The sequence below is a fragment of the Onychomys torridus genome, chromosome 6 (assembly GCF_903995425.1).
Source record: "Onychomys torridus chromosome 6, mOncTor1.1, whole genome shotgun sequence".
Taxonomy (NCBI): domain Eukaryota; kingdom Metazoa; phylum Chordata; class Mammalia; order Rodentia; family Cricetidae; genus Onychomys; species Onychomys torridus.
This window is the reverse complement of record NC_050448.1, coordinates 61,140,711-61,157,597: the sequence shown is the minus strand read 5'-3', so window position 1 is coordinate 61,157,597 and position 16,887 is coordinate 61,140,711. Positions and strand designations below refer to the sequence as shown.

General features: G+C 40.2%; 1 protein-coding gene across 1 annotated transcript in view; it reads left to right on the top strand.

Annotated features, from left to right (window-relative positions):
• Positions 1 to 16,887, top strand: part of Mnd1 (meiotic nuclear divisions 1) — a 63,635-nt gene that overhangs the window by 18,563 nt on the left and 28,185 nt on the right. Inside the window, exon 5 of the mRNA XM_036191410.1 lies at positions 15,781 to 15,855. Within this exon, the coding sequence (XP_036047303.1) occupies positions 15,781 to 15,855 (75 nt within the window). The remainder of the gene's footprint in view (positions 1 to 15,780; positions 15,856 to 16,887) is intronic.

The window sequence follows — 16,887 nt, the reverse complement described above, 5'->3', positions numbered from 1 at the left end:
CAGTATGACCATAAAGTAAGGCTAAATTAGGAGCACAAGGTTAGACTACATTGTCAGGAAAAGCCTAAAGATTAAATAGTAAGTATAGGTGGACATTTCTGTACCATCAGTTAGTTCCTAAATAACCACACAGAGACTTATTATTAATTATAAATGCTTGGCTGATAGCTTAGACTTGTTTTAACTAGCTCTTATTGACCCAGTTCTGTTAATCTGTGTGTTGCCCCAAGGCTCGTTTACCTCATCTGTGAACTTCCCATGTTACTTCTGTGCCTGGTTCTCGACTCATTTGAATTCCTGACTCCTGCCCTTCTTCTTCCTGGTGGTCTTTCTGCCCCCAAATCCTGCCTAGCTATCAGCCAATCAGCTTATTGACAATAAGAGCAGTGCATCGTCACAGTGTACAGAGGATTATTCCATAGCAAGTAAGAACACCCAAAGCCATGTTTAAAAAAACCTGTGTTACAGGTTTTCATCAGTTTGTAAGACATGAGTCAGCAGTTTGGTTCTTGAATGATCCCTGAATTGTGGTCCATTACTTGGGCAAGTAGGTCAGGACTCTGTCATGAGGTAGGTGGAAGGGAAAATCCATTCATGATATTTTCTCTAGCAACAAATGAGATGTGGTGATCAGTGGACAGTGAAAGTATATGAAACGAGTAATGTCAGTCAAACGATAACGTGGCACAGAGCATCAGTCTTTTGACCAGGCCTCAGAGATGTCGCATATTACTATGTGGAAAGGGGACTCTGTGTGTTTGTGGAGGGAAAGTGGACTGTGGGGAATACGTGGGTGGAAGTGCGAGGTGACAGGCAGTAACAATCAGAGCCAATGAATATGTTTCTGAGTGACCAGACAGAAGAAAAGGTACAGAACGGATGATTCCTTTGGTCATTGTGTGGTACAGTCTCCTCTCCAAATCATGTGTAGTCTATAGTTGAAAGATAAAGATTAGAAGTTTATCTCTGGTAGCATCTGGGAAACGGAGAACTTCCCCTGGAAGTGGAGTAGGATCTGGTCAGACAGACTTAATTTGAAGCATCTAGTGACAAATTACCAAGGAAGATTTTCAAATGCAAATAAAGGTGGGAAATAAAATAGACCCATTAATAATCAAGTCAAAGTGATGCTGCACACAATGCAGAGAAATCAAGAAGGGTGGTCAGTCCTGTCTAAATTAGGTACAGTGGTGCCTGTTACACATTTCTTGGCCAAGGTATAAGGCAGAAATTTGTTACCTTAAATGAACAAGGCCAAATGACTTACTAAGTATGGGTACTTGGGTAATCTTAGTAGAAGCAATCAGTGTCTCGCTAGTACCATGAATGCAACTATTTCAAAACTGAGGGTGATTGACGTTTAGACTGAATGACTAAAGAATAGGGTGTTTTTATTCCCACTGCTCTGGTTTTCTTGGAACACCATGTGAGTAAGGGGTTAACAGCATAAGCCAAATTTACCAAATCATTGTATAAATTAGCAGCTGTCAATGTACTCCTGTCCTGTGGTTTGAGAGTTGACCTCGAGTGTAGTTTTGAGTACACCCTCTCTTTAGTTCCTCTTAGAAGTCAGAGGTCAAAGCTGAACCTGGCACAGCTCTGTAAATCAGAAGTTAAGACGTGCTAACATGGATGCAGTAGGTCCTGTGCCTCCTGCTCTAAGCACTGTTCTAAGTCACAACACAGTTTTGTTTTTGTTTTTCTTGAGCAGCTGGAGAAGTTTGCAAGCTTTTTAGAGACTTGCTTTCCCAATTTGTAAGAGAGGTTACTCAACTTGTATGGGTTGTGGTGAAGATGAAATGGAAGGTTCCAGGTACTTTAAGGTTTCTGTATGTGGTAGCCACACATTCGGATAAACTATGGCTACCCAGGAGTGTCAACTGTAAACTTAGATGTTCAGTCAAAGCAATTAATTGAGAGCTTGCCTTTTACTGAAGGTGATTTAGAAAGTAGAAGTGAGTGTTCATGCTTTATAAGAAAAGTGCTGGAAGTATGACTTCTCTCCAGGGAGGTGAATTGAGTGGAGAGCACGGCCTGCCTAACAGCGTGAGTGAGCGCTGCTGTGATGTACATAGACACAGGCCCTGGGTGACTGCTGATTGGCCACACTCACAGCTGCAGCGAAGGACCAGCTCTACGATTGCCAAAGTATAATGGTAACTTCCTTTGAGTTTCTTGTTAATTATCTCCAGACTGGCTCGGGGTGGGGGGGGGGGGGGGGGGGGGCGGGGTGACTCTTCATTTCCTCTCTTTTAATGTCATTCCTCTGCTGTCGGTGACTCCAATGACTTGCAGGAATGTGCTTGTCTCTTGAGGATAGACATTCTTTGAGGAAATTTGAAAATTCAATCAGGAAATTTTTTTTTCTCCTTTGCCTTTTTGGTTGCATGTGTTGATATTCATTGAAGACAGTCTGAAGGACTCATGGTTATAATTTGTTTTAACTTCAACATTTTTTAAGATGTGTGTGGCATGTGTCAACCTCCACAGAGATTTCCCACGGCTGCTGTAGCCATGCACTGTTGTAAATTCTCTGAATCTAAAGAATAAGTGGTCTATGCCGAGAGAATTTTCAGTTTCCTTGATAAAGTGTAGTGATCTAACTTACATGGAAATAATTAACAAGAAACTATAGAAAGTTGCCTGTGTAATGTTTAATATATTAGTGGCAATGCTAAGCTTTGCTGTAAATTCTGTTATACAGTTTAGGATAAAGACAAGGCTCTTAAATTTTTCTTTAAATTACATCTGTCTGTCCATCCGTCCGTCCGTCCGTCCGTGTAGGGGTGTACATATGTGTGCGCATGCCATAGTGCATGTACGGAACAGAAACCAACTGCAGGGGTCAGTTCTCTCCTTTCACCATGTGGAAAGTGGTCAGGCTTGGTGGCAAGTGCCTTTACCACTGAGCAATTTCACGCCAAAGACAAGGCTTTTATAAATATGTATAGTTAACACAGCATTTTTAGAAACTATTCTTTTGAGCTGAAAGTGGGGTAGGCTTAGAATCAGTGGTTTTCAGCCTTCCTCAGGCTGCAACCCTTTAATACAGCTCCTTATGTTGTGATTATAACAATTTAATGATGGAAGGAACCTTGGCAGGTTGGAGCCAAGGGGCACCACAGAGTCACACTGTGCAGCAGATCCCATGTGAGAGGTTAATTGGGGTGGGGGTGTGTGCAGAGGCGGCCTCTGAGTGAGAGGAGAGGAAAAGCATGGGGAGAGAAGGCCCTTGCTTTTTGTAAGAGGGTATGGCGCATGTGCATAGGGAGAGTTTGTGACCCATGGTGGCACTAGCATCAGTGTTGCATCTTGGTGGCTGACAATGATGTGTCCCGCTGTTGATCAATCCCTGTGGGCAGGCCAGCGGAAATGCCGGAATGCTAACAGTGGTGACCCCCAACCATAAAATTATTTCATTGCTACTTCATAACTGTCATTTTGCTACTGTTATGAATCATAGTATGTGATGTGACCCCCAAAGGGGTCTTGACCCACAGGTTGAGAAATGCTGGTTTAGATGAAAGGTGGAGATGTATGAAGAGGAACTGAGGACTGTTATCCTTAGGCAGGTTCAGTTAAGAGCCTCCTATGATTCTTATACCTGTATGAGGCATCAGTATTGTTATTAACTATGTTTTACATAGGAAGAAACTGAGGGACCCACAGGTTGAATAACTTGCCCAAGGGGATAATATTATATTATATATAATATAAATATATATATAATATTAGGAGATGGCAAAGGAAGATTTGAATCTATGCATTTTGACTATGTGGCCCATGCTGTTAATCAAGAGAAGACCAAACCAATTACATTAGTTGATAGTTGATGGTTAGTTTAGGAAGAATATGTACAGACTTTTTTGTTGTGTGGTCACATAAAGTTGGAAGTCATATTGGGGTCATATTATTATGGGATGTCTTAGTGGTTGGTTAGGTTTTGTCATGTACACCAAGCAGAGGAAACTGAAAATCTCCTGCCAGAATAAATTTACTTTTTTTTTTTATTGCTAACTTGGTTCAAACAATTATAAGCTTGGAAGACAGTGTTGTTACTTTCCCTTACTCTGCTTAATGTGGTTAAGATATTATTAATTTTGCTGAGAATAATGAGGTATAGTCATTTTTTTCTAAAAAGCTATACTAAATATCTGGGCTGGACTGAAGAAATAGTTTTTAAACTAGCCCCTCTAAGAGTGGTGACACAATTGTATTCTCATATCTTAAAGTCTTCAATAGGCAAGAAAAGCTTCCTATACGATGCTGAAAATAACAAGGCATATTTCCATCTCATTTCTTCTGAAATGCATGTTTGGTATTTGATTTGTTTTCAGCCTATGGGTGGAGACCCCTTTGGGGTCTCATATCAAATATTACAATTGATAACAGTAGCAAATTACAGTAATGAAGTTAGTAATGAAATGACTTTATGGTTGGGGTCACCAGACGCTTTTAGCTCTTTCAGCTCCAGGAAAGATCCTTCTCACAAGTCACTGCTGTGATGAATTGTGTGTAGCTTGAAGAAACCCCGAGGTGAAGTGACATTTCTCTGTACCCTAAAAGATAGAAAGAAATTGTTAGGGGGCTGGAGTGAGATGACTTAGCAGTTAAGAATTTATTCTGTTCTTACAAAAGGCATGAGTTATGTTCCAGCATCCGTACCTGCAACTCACAACCACCTGTAACTCCAGCTCCAGGGTGATCCAATAAAAAAAAATTGTTAAAAATCAAGAATGACCTTGAAGTTAATCCTTAAAATAACCATCCCTGTCTTCAGGCTTACAAAGGAAGGCAGGAAGACATGGAGGAACCTCGAGTCTTGAACACAAGACCAGCCATCAGGTTCTCACCCATGTCTCCTCTCCATTGCTCCAGCTTGATCTCTTAGAGACTCTATGCCCAGGTGAGGAGTGTGGCAGTACTTTGCTCCTATTCTCTACAAGTACAGTGTGTGTATGCGTCTGTGGTGGTGTACTACATAATTCTTCATGGAACATGAAGCGTAGCCAGGCTCTAACAGAAAGTAGAAGTGAGATTACTCAGGTCTGCAGGTGGGGAGGAAGGTCTTGTTGGACAGATATAGGTTTCGATTTGCAGATGAACCCTTCTGGAGATTGGTTACAGCAGTCCTGAGTGGTACACTTAGAAATGGTTAAGGTAGGAAATGTTGTATGCACTTTACTGACATTTTAAAAGTCAAAGCAACATTTTAAATATGTAATTAAAGTGTGACTTCTTAAAAATAAGAATTTAATTAGCATGGCAGCAGCTATATAGCAGTTTTAATGGATTTTTTTTTTTTAATAAGTAAGAATTAGGAATCCTCCTCCTCCAGAACTTTTGTAGTTCTTTATTCAGGTTTTGGTTTAGAGGATAATTCAGGCCAGACTTTCTAGGAATTGGTGTGTAATAAGCGTTTCATTCTGAAAAAGAAAAGAACACGAAGCTAGATTTTATTGTAGCTTTGGAGACACTGAGAGATGTTCTCAGTTTGAGGGTGGTTTTGTTTTGTTTTGTTTTGTTTGTTTTGTATTTCCCCTAACTAGCATTTAGAAATAGGCATATAGATGTTTACATAAAATTGAATCTCTGAAGAGTAGGTCTACTTTGGGGCTATATAGATAACTAGAAATATTTTTAATAAAAACTATCTGTTGAAATCCGTTTAGTGACTGTGGTTTGCCATGGCAAGCATAATGACTGATGGACAGGACATAAAATAAGACACATGATAACACATTATTGTGACAGCTCCACACACTCCTTCCTACATATTCATGAAGAATGATGTGTTGCTCACTCCCATCTCACAGAATACCTGAAGTAAATAAATTAAGGGAAAAAGGACTCACACTGGGTCTTCCCACATCAGGGGGTCCTGTCTAGAAACTGCCAACAGCATCTACCATCACAGCTGTTGTATACACACTTCCTCTGTAGCACGAAGAAGCCTTTGTGTCAGCTAGAACCATGCCAGACATTCTTTCAGGGAAGGGACTGTGGCTCGCTCATCTTTTGTTGCTAGCATGTAATGCAGTGACAGATACATAGATATGCTCTGTGTTGAACAAAGGCATTAATCACTACATCACTGCCTGAGTTCACCTACATCAACAGCTTGGGTTCATCCCAAGTATTGTTTACTTGGTCTATAAGCCTTCTCCCTGGCCCTGGTTTTTTCTTTCTTTCCACTCTATAACATACAGCAGTAAATGATTTCCATTATGTAGACATGATTATTGTAGCCCTGGTGTAATCTTGACTTTTTTAAAAACTTAGCTTTGGGAATGAATATTATGTGGGAACAATTAAGTGTGTATTTTTAACTTCATCATTTCATTTTTCTGCCATTTTGCCTGAATTATACTTGACAGGATCCTGTGTAACAGATGTGATATGTTACTGAAAATGAGGTTCTGTAATCAAAGGAATCTGGGAATGATGAGTTCACAGAAGTAACTATTTTGAATTTTCTGACCCTTTAATCTGACAGTATGCATTGCAAGTCTGTCTTGGTCTATTTCCTTGAGATATTAGTGTTCTGTGAAATACACTTTAGCAAACCCTGTCCAAGTTTATGGAGTCACTTCAGCAAATAAGACTGTGTTTACTGTTACACACTGCCTTCTCCTCAGAGCTGTTATGCATTCCAGGTTGATTCCAGCTTGCAGATCCCATTTGAACTTGTGTGGACCCCTGCTGGTGTCAGTGGTACATACACCTGCATTGAGTCTCCTAAAGAGCCCAGGTCACATTCCTTATCCTTAACAACCCGCTTAGCAGGCTCTTAGGAGGAGCCAACTGCTTAGTGTCTTTGCAGTGTCTGCTTTAGAGGTTATGCATCTGTTTTTCTACCAGCTTGCTTACTTCAGACCTGTGTCTCTGATAGACTTTAGCAAACAAGAACTTGCCAAGCTACAAAAGTCCATATTGCTCTGATATTTTAAAATAGTCAGTCATGTTGGCATTTTTCTAAAATAAATTTGTATTATTACTCACTTAAAGCTAAATACTATTAACATTCTTAAAGCATTTTAAAAGTTGATTTTTAACTATTTGTATGTGTGTGGAGGTGTGTCAGATCTCCTGGAGCTGGAGTAACAGGCAGTTGTGAACTGCCTGCTGTGGATACTGGGAACCAAACTCAAGGCTTCCTGAAGAGCAGTGTACCCTCCTAACATCTGAGTGAGTCAGTCTCTCTCTCTCTCTCTCTCTCTCTCTCTCTCTCTCTCTCTCTCTCTCTCTCTCTCTCTCTCGCCCTTACTGTTGACATGCGTCTCTGTGTCCTTTTTGTATGTGCGAACAAATAAGAGAAAAGTAGATTCAAATTGGCTTGCATAATAGGATAATGGGAATTCATTATCTGATGTTAAGAAGTTGGAGGTAGCCTTCTCAAGGTTGGCTACTTGCACCACACATTGTCTGAAGTCTAGACTGTCTTTGACATTTGGCTTTCCCATTTTGGTTGTAAGCCTAACTTACTGAGACTCCTAAGTCCTTCTCAGTGGTGTCCAGAGAATAGGTTGTCCCTTCCCTCTCTCCCTCTCTCCCTCCCCGCTTCCCCCCTCCTCTTCTGTCCTTTCTTTTCTCCCTCTCTCTCCCTCCCCCTCCTTTTATACAAGAAGAAATGTCAGCATGCCCCCTTCTCCAAGCAGGCTTCTGTTCATATCTCAGTGGCTAAGTCTGAGTTAACAGGCTTATACTAAAGGGATGTTCTGGGAGCATCCATTCCTTCGGAGCATGTTACCACTGTAGTCTGAACAGAAATTGAAGCTCTGTTAAGAAAGAAAGACTGCTGGGCTATCATGGCGCACACCTTTAATCCCAGCACCAGGAGGCAGAGGCAGGTGAATCTCTGAGTTCAAGGCCAGCCTGGTCTACAGAGTTTCAGGGCTGCCAGAGCTACACAGAGAAACCTTGTCTCAAAAAACAAAACAAAAAGAAAGAAAGGCTGTGGAGGAGTAACAGAGGGTCTGCCGAATGACATCCATGTGCATTTAAAGTAAAACCTTTTGAGCTGGGCGGCCCAGCTGCTCAGGAGGCTGAGGGAGGAGGATCCCTGAATGCCAGCTGGACAACACAACAAACGAAGCTAGCCTTTTAAGTTGAATGTTATTACTATTTTTTCTATTGTCCCAGATAACTAAGAATTAAATACTGTTTGCGGAGATAGGGTGACTCAAATATTGGAGATGGGAGAAAGAAGTATGCAAGTATTTTATTAGTAAACGATTTGAAATTGTTTAAAAATAGTAAATGATTAAAGCAGTTGAAATGCTTGAATTTGGTCCCACTTTTAAGGTGTCAGAGATTTAAGGAAGTGTTTACTGTTTGTTTGCTCTTGTGGTAGCTTCAGGCTAGGCTTCCAGACTTCCTCACAATGACGCTCCTTTGCTGTAGAAGCTTCACATGAGGTTGAAAAGGGTGACCCTGGACTAGCTATGAAATCCCATAGCTCATCCCCCAAACACTGTGCCCTGTTTCCTAGGAGACCCAGGCTTGTGAGAGTCATTCTCCCGAGTTATATTCCCCACTGTACATCATCCGATCCGGAAAGATCCACTCCACAAGACCTGGACTTTGATGCCATGACGCCAGGTGGTGGCAGAGTGTCAGAATCATGCCCACCATTCATTTCCCCAGATAACCCTCATTTCAATTTGTTTGCCCTATTCTGCCCCCCGAAGATTATCAGTACTTTATAAATTTTAGTATTTCCATCCTAAGACCATGTCTAGCTGCTCTGTATTTTATAGACATTTCATAAAAATTAACCCTGTTAGTTGTGTTTCTGTTTAAATTGAGCTACTTTTTGACCCAAGGGGGTGGTTCAAACTTACATGATTGCACCAAATCAAATTCAGATTCAGGGATCTTATCATTTCCCTGGTATTTATATTTATTTATAACCATGATGTCCTACATTATAATTATTGTTTTTATTTTTTTATTTCTATTGTTTTTGGTTTTCAAGACAAGGTTTCTCAGTGTAGTTTTGGTGCCTGTCCTGGATCTCGCTCTGTAGACCAGGCTGGCCTCGAACTCACAGAGAACCTGGCTCTGCCTCCCAAGTGCTAGGATTAAAGGTGTGCACCACCACCGCCTGGCTCTAATTATTTAATTTTTAAAACCCACTTAACTTTAGATTGGATACAATACAATTTCAACTTTGAAATTTGCTGATTTTCATATTTACAAGGCTACACATTTACATTTTGACTAACTTCTAACACTTCAATTCACTACAAATGTTAGTTTGGTTGGGGTCATTGCCTATCTCTTAGTAGCACCAAAACCAAATTCAAATCCTAACAAGAAACAAATAAAAAGTACAGTGCACTTCCTAGGGCCCAGAACTCCTAAATCAACGGGGTGGCATACACTTGAGTGAGGGAAGCCGTTGTAAAGACGTCCGTGCCTGTCTGTCTGGCTAATGCATGATGACCAACATCCACTGGATTTTTATAGATAATTGTTAATACATGCAATAAAGCAACTCACAAAGGACCAAGAATGTACTGGAGAGGAGGAACCAGCAATAGGCAGTGCTCAGCTTACTGCCCGGCTCACTGTTCTTTGCAACACCATCATCAACATCAACATCTTAAAAAGAAGAGGATCAATGAGGTGAGATTTGTGCCTGGCAGAAAACTAAACAGATCCAGTGTTGCTATCGTTGAACATTGGTGTTGCTAGGACTAGACAAGATAGTGAGGCTGTGAGGAGAAGCCTAAAGGAACCCATGTGAAGGTTGGGTGTGAGAGCTAATGCCACAGTATTGCCGACTGACCTCCATACACAGCTGTGACATGCATGACCACTCATACACAGCATGAGCAATGTAATGGTTTTATTTTAATAATGGAAAGAAATAGTGTGGGACTGAGGGTATATCTTAGCTGTAGAGTGCATATTTAGCATATTCAAGGCTCTAGGTTCAATTCTCAGCACTATAAGAAAAGCAACTTGATGGATAAAAATGTGAAGATTGACTAAATATCAGTAATTGAAATCAATCTAAGAGGGTGGGTGACTCAGTATGTAAAGCATTTCCATACTTTCACAAGGACCTGAGTTCACATTTTCAGAACCCATGAAAAACTGGGTGAGATAGCACACATCTGTGATTCCCAAGTGCCTACTACACAGAGATAGGCATGAGACATGCCATTCCTGCTCATGGGCATCTAGCCTGGCAGAGGCAAAAGTAAACAAAGACACCTTGTTTCAAAGTGGAAAGTGAGGACCAACCCATGGTTGCTATCTGACCTCCACAGGAGCACTATGGCGAGAGTGTGCCCCTGGCATGGATGCACACACTTGTGCAATACACACATCATATATACACAAAGATTAGAAACATTAAATAAAATGAAAACAATGATGATTGTCACTTTTCAACCATAAGATTAGCAAACTTTTAAATGTTTGACAGTATCCACTTTGGGGGAACTTGCAAGGATTAGCCTATTCTATACTGCTGGTAAATCACAAAATTCCAAAAATATAAATTAACATGTTACAACCAGTGGGATAGACAGTATCACAATAAAAGAAAATAAGTGTAAGTAAGGCATGCAGACCCTGGGTTCACTCCTTGCAGTACTCCTTACCCCGCAAAAGCAAAGAATAAGAAGTGGGGACTCAGACAGGCACTTGTACCCAGTGTTCTTCACAATGGAGGAGATGATACAGATGGCCATCAGTGACTATATAATATGTGGTGTACACAGAATACAATTTTGTTCAGTCATTAAGAGGAATGAAATTGGGGTATGTGCTGCAGCACAGGTAATCCTTGAAGCATACTAAGTAAAATAATCACAAAAAGATATTTGTGGTTCCATTTATGTCAGGTATTTAGATGAGGCGAAAGCAGATAAGTGATAAAATAAAGGTAGAAGAATAGGGGAATGGATAGGTGGTGTTTGTAAATGAACCTTTTCTGTTTGGAATGATGAAGATGTTCTGCAGATGGATAGTGGCAAAGGTTGTGCAGCAGCCTGAATGCATTTAATGTCATTGAATAAAATATGTTAAATGATACATTTTGCATATTTTTTCCATAATTAAAAATTTTTTTAAAGAAGTTGGAGAGATGGCTTAGTGGTTAAGGTTGGCTGCTCTTGCAGAAGATCCAGGTTTGGTTCCCAGCACCCACCTGGTGGTTCACAAGTGCCTATTTATTCCATTTCCAAGGGATCCAAAACCCTCTTCTAGCCTCCATGGGCACCAGGCACTTAACATGGTACACATACATACATGCAGGTACTTACACATACACATGGCCATGGTGACCCAGATGCTGGGAGGGTGCAGAGAAAAGGAATTGTCCATTTGTGGTTGTTGGGAATAGAAATTGTGCAGCCACTGTTGGAAGACAGTTGGATAGTTTCTTATTAACATAAACATACTTTTATTCTGTGACCCAACAGTTGTGCTCCTTGGCATTTACCAAGTGATTTTTGTACAAAATCTGTACAGATGTTTATAGTAGATTTATCCATAATTACCCACACCTGGGAGCAAATAGGGTGTTTACTAGCTTTAATGGCGGAACAAACTGAAAGTTACCCAGATTCTAGAATATTGCGCACTGATGAAAAGAAATTGGTTATTGTAAGCTGTAGGATGATTGGGGGGTCAGTGGGAATTCAGTGCAAATTGATAAGTGTAAAAAGCCATTCTAGACAAAGAAGGATAACTAGATGGGGCATAGAAAATTGTGACCAGTGAAACTCTTCTGTATGAGGCTTTAATGGTGGGTACATTCCCTAAAGAGTGCACAGCACCGGAGCCCAATGTACCATGGACTTCAATGATGGTGAGGTCAGTGTAGGCTCATAAACTGTGACCAATGTACCATTTGGTGTGCGATTTTAATAACAAGGAGGCTGTGTATATGTAGGGTTGAGGTACATGAGAAAAATATGTGTCTTTTGCTCAACTCTCTGTGGACCTAAACTGCTCTGAAAAACAAACTTGTTTTTAAAATAATGTAGACCTGTTGGACTTGGTTGCAAACGCCTTTAATCTATACATAGTGAGTTCAGGACAGCCAGGACATCATAGTGAAGCCTTGTCTAACATAAAGAACGTGTGTGTGTGTGTGTGTGTGTGTGTGTGTGTGTGTGTGTGTGTGTGTTCTTTATGATATATATATACACACACATTCAAAATTTACCTGAAAATAGTGAATTGTAAAGCATTATACAAGGGTAATCTGATTTACATTTTGAAATGTTACCTATTCTGCTCTGTGTCTGAGTGTAAAGCAATGGATAGCACTTCTGAGAAGGTGTGTGTGCAGTAGGGCTACTGTATTTTTCTAGCCTATGTCTTGACCAGGTGGCTTCCAATGTACTCAGAGAGGAATATTGTGTTAGAGTCTCAAATCTAAAGATGAAACCTGTTTTTTTTTCTAGTTATAGGTAGTTTTTACTGTTCCAGCTGCTGCCATTTGTTCTGACATACAGGTTTTAAAAATTATTATTAGACTTAGTGAAATATGGAAATGGATTTAGTACAGTATATAATTGATTCTGGTTTCGCTTTATAGACATATACAGAATAGTTTGGTCTTTAAAGGAATCTTGTGGTGAATACCTTTTGAAAATATAAAATATCATCCTTTTAATTTTTTTGTAAGTGTGGGCTTTTGATTTTAAATATAGAGATACTGAGATATTTTCTAGTTCAAACTATAATATATAGTAGTAATTTGCTTTCTCTTAGAAGGTAGGTTATATTTTCCCATATATTAATACCTTATTGCTTCAGTTGGGTTTGTTACTTGGAGAAAACAAAATTTTATTTAGATCAGTATTTTTCAAAATTGTTGACCCATAACCAGTAGCATCAGCATCACTTGAGAAATTTATAAATGCAGATTCTTTGGACTATAGCTCAGTGACAAAGTGTTTTCCTAGTGCTCAAGGAGTTGGGGATCAGAACCCCACCACTGTTCTATTTAGGCACTCAGGAGGTGGGAGCAGCAGCCTACTAAACATACATATCTTATTCTGATGGGTGCCACTGCCTGAGAACTGCTGGCTCATGTGACCCACATGCATCTCAGCTCATTCCCCTCAAAGCCCTGGTTTCATGTAATTCGACAGGGCATATTAGGAATGATAGCCATATGACCTCTCATAGCTGTACAGATCAAAACAAAACCTAAAAACAAAGCAGAATCCAAAGCCTGGAGGCAAACACAGGTGAACAAGAGCTGTGGCTCCTGTGGTGTTCTGGGTGCGTGTCTGAAAACTAACAGGGACCAAGCAGCGCTTCAGAAGTGCCACATCCTATTGTCTGCATCCTGTATTACCAAGATACTTAACGTGACAGCTTGTGGATGCAGCGCTTCATGTTTAAAGTGCTGAGATGGGGGCTGGAGAGCTGCTGGCTCAGTGGTTAGGAGCATTTGCTGCTCTTCCAGAGGACTGGGTTCCATTCCGAGCACACGCTTCATATGGAGGCTCATAACTGGATGTTATGATGCCCTCCTCTGTCCTCTGTGGGTATCTGCACACAAGTGAGAGACAAAAGTAAAATGCATCTAAGATACTAAGATATATGTGTGTACATAAGATTATTATCAGAATTGGGGAAGTATTGAATGAGTTATCTTTCAGATGCTTTTAAGTTATAAGTGATTATAAATAGACATGTACCTTGAGTGCTTCATTCATATAATATATATGTGTGTCTATATATCCCTTACCTATTAGCATGTTTTGTGTAGTTATTAACTTTAAGGCTAATGTGTCTGGTTATTTTATAAACATGATCCATGTTTTTAAAGATGTATGTGTATTATTTTAATTGGAGAATTTCCCTATTCCTGAATTGAAGTGAGATTGTGTGTGTGTGTGTATGTGTGTGTGTGTGTGTGTGTGTGTGTGTGTATGTATGTGTGTATGTGTGTGTGTATTTAAAGATTATTTCAGGTAGGTCCTTCAGGGTGTTTGTAAACATGGAAGTGTTTTTTAAAAAATACATTGCAATCTTTGTTATGAAGAACTCAATCTTGTTGCTAAATGTAAAGTCTTGAAGCTTGTTTTGGCTCAGAAACCCGCTGAATGTGTTCTGTTTGACCTTAGGAAAATAATGTCTCTAGAAGAGGCACGCTGTCCAGGTGATGACGTCTGCTGACCTTGACTTGCTTGCACTCTTTCAGAGCTGGTATTGGAGAATCAGTGAAGGAAGTGGGCAGTGCTTCTGCTGGCCTCAGTAAAGCCACCAACTTTCTAAAGATACTCTTTCTGAATTTTAAGCAAGACTGGTATTTACACACTAACCTCCCTCTATACAGCTAGATTTATATTGTGAAAAGTCAGTTCCTTCTCAGCTAACAAATCAAATTAATTACTTTCTAGATGTGTATGACTCCAGAGATGTGGTAGAAACTGGGGCTTGGGAATTGTCCATGGTTATGTATTTACTCACAGACTCAGGTGAGGGTAACAGTTGTGAGGGTCAGGTGTGCCCGGAATTTGTCGGTCTTCTCTAGTGGTGTGCTTGTGGATTCTCCATATTTACTATCTGGACGACTTCCACATGGAACTTACCTGCTTTCTAAGCTGAGTAAGAGGGGTACATCAGTGAATTGACTAGAATTGGTGGCAGGTAACAGATGTGTGAAGTGTGTGGTTCCTCTAGATGCTTTACTGGGGACAAGTGGCATAGTACTGACTGACTGGAGAGGCACAGTACGAGTCTACACAAGCAGCCTGAGGTCTTAAGAGACCTTAGTCAAAAGGGAAATGAAATTTGAATACAGATTTTTAAAGAAGGTATTTTTGATTTTCAAATTCAATTTCTAATTAAGTAATGAGGTAGAAGTTATTTGGAGGTAGAGATGCAAAAGCAGCTAAAGATTACATAAAGATGTTGAAGACATATTACTCATGGCTGGATATAGTGCCACACGCCTTTAATCCCAGCACCTGGAGAGGCAGAGGCAGGCTATTCTCTTTGAGGTCCAGGCTAGTGAGACCTATGTAGTAAGAGCTTGTCTTAGAACAACAAAAATTGAAAAAAAATTAAAAACAGTTTTTTTGGATGAAATAAGAAAACATTTACTTTTTGTGCAGGCTCATTTTATGTCAACTTGAGAGACTATTTTTGTTTGCTTTTTGTTTTTGTTTTTCAAGGCAGTGTTTCTCTAACAGTCCTGACTATTCTGGAACTCACTTTGTAGACTAGTGGGCTGGCCTCAAACTCAAAGAAATCTGCCTGCCTCTGCCTCCCAAGTGCTTGGATTAAAGGTGTGTGCCACCATGCCTGGCCCATTTTCTTATTTAGTGAGTGATGGGTGAGGGCCCAGACCATTGTGGGTGGTGCCATCTCTGGGCTGGTGGTCCTGGGTTCCATAAGAAAGCAGGCTGAGCAAGCAGGCCCTGAGGAGCAAGCCTTTCACCAGCACCCCTCCATGGCCTCTGCATCTGCTCCTGCCTCCAGGTTCCTGCCCTGTGGGAGTTCCTGTCCTGACTTCCTTCAGTGGTATGTGATGGATGTGCAAGTGTAAGCTGACTAACCGTTTCCTCCCCAAATCCTTTTAACCATAACAATCAACAGCAACCCGAGACACTTTTCTTTCATTCTACTCTGATGATTAATAATTTTCTTCAAATTAGAAAAAATTGGTTTTCAGCGTCGCCTTTAATGTTTTTTCTAACAGAGAGCTGAACTAACAGTCTGTTTCATTTTGTCTTCTAAAGGATCTGCCAGGCAGTTTCTTAGCAAACCATTTTATGTGCTTGATTCTCTCCCTAGCTGTTAGAGGGAAGCCAGAAACATGCAAACCTACAGAAGAGCATTGAGAAAGCTAGAATTGGCCGGCAAGAGACAGTAAGTTTGTGTCTATAAATTCTTTAATAATATAAATATGTAGCAGCATAAACCTTAGAGCCAGACTGCCTGAGTCTGAAAATCTCCTAAATTTTGTTCTTAATTTTCTCAGTTGTAACATGGGGAATAATAAAATACGATTCATTAGGTTATTATGTGGATTAAACTAGTTAATATTTACAAAGGTTTAATGGTACATAGAAAGCCCTATTAAATGCTTGTGTACATATTTTAAGAATTGTAAAAGCTTTTGGCACATAATAGAAAATGATCAATATGATGTCCTTGTGATGGTTATTCTTGGTTGTCAACTTGACTACATCTGGAATTAACAAAAACACAAGTGATTAGGTACCCATGAGGTATTGTTTTCTTAATTAAATCAACAGAAGTGGGAAGATACACTTTTAATCTTGATCTTTTGAGGTGGGAAGATTCGCATTCATCCAGGCCACACCTCCTGCTGGCAGCCTATATGAAGGACAGGGAAGAAGGAAGCTTGCTCTCCTTGCCTGCTTGCCCTCACTCTAATTGGCAAGTTCATTCCTTCGTGGCATTAGAACCTACTTTTTTGGAATTCCAGTGTAGACTGAAGACCAGCTGAGACAGCCAGCCTCATGGACTGCACACCTACTGGATCCTTGGACCTTCCCTTGGTAGACAGCCATTGTTAGACTAGCTGGACCGTAGCTTGTAAGCCACTCCAGTGATCATCCACCATCTCTCTGTCTATCTAGTGATTATACCCAGAAGTGATTCCAGAGCAATAGAAGTATAAAGATGAATTTTAGTATTTAGAATAGGTTTTTCCAGTTTGCAGACACCTACAGTTACTCTGAAGCCTCTCCAATTATGAAGCCTCTCCTAGACACTTGGACAATATTGAAAGCTCATGGTATGAACTATTTTTCAAACTTAAGGAAGCAAATGCATCTGATTATGCTGATTTACCAATTGTGGGAGGCAACAGATTCAGTAACTCTATATGTAAAAATTTTGACAGCTTCTAGAAAAATAAGGAAAATGATGCTG